At 49.3% G+C, this 2,993-nt stretch overlaps 1 protein-coding gene across 1 annotated transcript; it reads right to left on the bottom strand.

Moving 5' to 3' along the window:
* On the bottom strand, positions 1 to 2,349 carry LOC120648132. The gene is made up of 3 exons (XM_039924882.1): positions 1,638 to 2,349; positions 1,153 to 1,487; positions 1 to 687 (listed from the first exon to the last, which is right to left on the bottom strand). The coding sequence occupies exons 1-3, from the start codon at positions 2,347 to 2,349 to the stop codon at positions 1 to 3; spliced, it is 1,734 nt and encodes a 577-aa protein (XP_039780816.1).
* Between the last annotated feature and the right edge of the window lie 644 nt (positions 2,350 to 2,993).

Genomic DNA, 2,993 nt, shown 5'->3' with positions numbered 1-2,993 from the left:
CTACACGTAGTACTTTTGTAGCATGTCCTTGTTCCATGAATAAGGGTCTTCGGTGCCTTCTAGCGAGCGGAGCCTGCAGGCCTCTAGCCTTGCCATAGATGCGACGATAAATGGCCCTTCCCACTTGCTGTGCATCTTGCCCTTTTGCTTGGCCTTCGGTATTCTTCGAAGTACCAAGTCGCCCTCTGTGATGTTTCTGGGCTTCACTTTCTTGTTCTTCCACCTTTGTGTTTCCTCTTGATATTTTCCTAAGTTGATTGCTGCTTGTATCTTGCCAGCTTCGATTGTATCAATTGAGGGCTTGATGTCTTCTTCGATGTTTTCTGCCCCTTCGGTTGTTCTACAGGATTTTAGCTTGATTTCCTCGGGTGTTACGACTTCTTCACCATATAGAAGCTTGAAAGGGGTGAACTTCGTGGTCCTGGACTCTGTTGTGTTATGAGACCATATGACCCTCGGCAGCTCATCTGCCCATTTCCCCTTCGGCAGCTCAGTGATGTTTTTCTTGATGCCTGCGAAGATGCCGTTGGCCCTTTCCACCGCTCCGTTGGATTGCGGGTGGTAAACCGAGGCAAAGCATAAGTTGGTGCCAAGTTGAATGGTGAACTCCCTGAAAGTTGCACAATCGAACTGCTTGCCATTGTCCACTATAACCTTCTTCGGAACCCCAAAGCGGCAGACGATGTTCTGCCAAAAGAATTTTTGTAGGGCTCCTGCTGTGATGTCCCTAAGCGCTTTGGCCTCGACCCATTTGGAGAAGTACTCTACCGCCATAGCGGTGTACTTGTAGTTTCCTGGAGCTGTAGGCAATGGTCCAACAATATCAATGCCCCATCGCGCGAGGGGTCATACCGGAGGCAGTAGCTGCACCTCGTCGGGTGGGAATTTGCTGTATGGGGCATGCCTTTGGCAATTTGGGCATGTGCGAACCACGTCGTGAGCGTCCTCCACAGCCGATGGCCAATAAAATCCTTCGCGGAAAGCTTTGCCGACCAGGGCCCTCGTTGCGATGTGCGAAGAACACATCCCTGCATGAATCTCTTCGAGCAGCTGTTTTCCCTCTTTGTGTGAGATGCACTTTAGGAGTGGTGCGCAGACTCCCCCTCGGTATAACTCTTCGCCTATGATTCTGTAATTCCTGGCCCGAAGTACCATTCGCTTCTCTTCCTTCTCATCCTCCGGGACAAAGTTTCCGTGAAGATAAGCCATTATGGCGGCCCTCCAGTCTTCGCTGGTTATGGCGTTGACGAATTTAGCTGGTTCTTCGGCACAATTGATGGAGGCCTGCTTTAATGTCTCGAAGAAGACATCTGGCGGTAGTGGATCAAACTGTGCTGCTGCCTTCGCTAGTTGATCAGCTTGCTTGTTCTTTGTTCCGGAGAAACTGCGGACACTAAACCCGAGGAAGTATTTCTCCATGCTGCACACTGCTGCCAAGTACTTCGCCAATTCTAGCTTGAGAGCCCTGTTTGGTTTGTTTATTTGGCCTGTGATCAACTCTGAGTCAGACCTGATCATTAATCTTCATACGCCCAGCGCTCTTGCTTTGCGAAGACCCAAGAGAAGGCCTTCGTATTCAGCGACATTGTTGGTGCACCCATTGAAGTCAAGTCTGACTGCGTACTTCAGTTGGGTACCCGAAGGTGCTGTCAGGACTGCTGAAGCTCCTGCTCCGTCTCTCTGGTAAGCCCCATCACACTCAAGTTGCCATATTGCCTCTATCTTCGGCTGTTCTTGTGAAGGTGTGACTGGTGTCCAGTCTGCGATGAAGTCTGCCAAGACCTGTGACTTGATTGCTGATCTGGAGACGAAGTCAATGGTGTGTTCAGCTAATTGCGTGGCCCATTTGCCTATCCTGCCGGAGGCTTCTCTGTTTTCAAACATGTCTCGAAGTGGGAAAGAGGTTGGAACCTTGATTTTGTGGCTCTGGAAGTAGTATCGAAGCTTGTGTGCTGCCATGACCACCGCATATGCCATCTTCTCCATTTCTGAGTATAGAAATTTTGACCCGTTTAGGGCTTCAGAAACGAAGTATATAGGCACCTGTGTCAATGCCCCTTCGATCGTGCGCTCTTCGACGAGAGCAGCACTTACGGCTGCACCTGATGTGGAGATGTATAACAACAACTCCTTCTTCGAGGGGCTGGACATGACTGCCAATTTCTCAATGTACTGCTTGAGGTCTTCGAAAGCCTTCACCTGCTCTTCGCCCCATTCAAAGTTGCCAGAGCCTTTCAGCGCCTTGAAGAATGGGAGGCACTTCTCTGCTGATTTCGAGATGAATCTGTTCAGCGAAGCCAACCTGCCTGTTAGCTTCTGCACCCCCTTTCTTGTGGTAGGCGGCTTCATCCGCCTAATGGCTTCGATCTTCTCCGGGTTTGCCTCGATTCCCCTTTCGGTGATCATGCAACCCAATAGTTTGCCTCTTCGCACGCCGAAGACACATTTCTCCGGGTTCAGCTTGAGGCCATGGCGACGAAGATTCACAAATGTTTCGCGAAGATCTTTGTAACACCCCTGTGTTAATCGTACTCGCTAACCACGTGTTTAATCGCTAATCCTGGCTTAAGCGCGTCAATAGCGTTAACTGAGTCCGCGTTTTAAACATTGTCTTAGCCATGTTCGGCTACGTTTTTCTCAATGATCCGAGCTCCAAATCAACTTTCGCCCAAAACGAAAGTTGTAGATCTTCTTTTCCTCTACAACTTTTATTTTGGCCAAATTTCAAGTTCCTATATCAAAATCTGAGTTTTGGAGGGTCAAATTCGAGTCAAATTGATTCAAACGGGTACACAGTGCCTCTCCTGTGCACAACTGTGCAGCCCCGATGCCATACCAGCGTCTGGCCGCCGGTGATGTAACACCCCTGTGTTAATCGTGCTCGCTAATCACGTGTTTAATCGCTAATTCTGTCTTAAGTGCATCATTAGCGATAACCGAGTCCGCGTTTTAAACCTTGTCTTAGCGATGTTCGATCTCGTTTTTGTCCGTGA

Source organism: Panicum virgatum, chromosome 9K (genome assembly GCF_016808335.1).
Source record: "Panicum virgatum strain AP13 chromosome 9K, P.virgatum_v5, whole genome shotgun sequence".
In the NCBI taxonomy this organism is placed as follows: domain Eukaryota; kingdom Viridiplantae; phylum Streptophyta; class Magnoliopsida; order Poales; family Poaceae; genus Panicum; species Panicum virgatum.
Note: the sequence above shows the minus strand (reverse complement) of the source record. Positions and strands in the feature narration are given on the sequence as shown.

Excerpts from the sequence above, each read along its gene's own strand:
- LOC120648132 (XM_039924882.1), bottom strand. The coding sequence starts at position 2,349 with ATGAAGCCGCCTACCACAAGAAAGGGGGTGCAGAAGCTAACAGGCAGG. Across the intron at positions 1,488-1,637 it reads AGTCCTGACAGCACCTTCGG|GCCAAATAAACAAACCAAAC; the intron begins GTACCCAACTGA and ends AGTTGATCACAG. Across the intron at positions 688-1,152 it reads AGAAGGAAGAGAAGCGAATG|AACATCGTCTGCCGCTTTGG; the intron begins GTACTTCGGGCC and ends TTCTTTTGGCAG.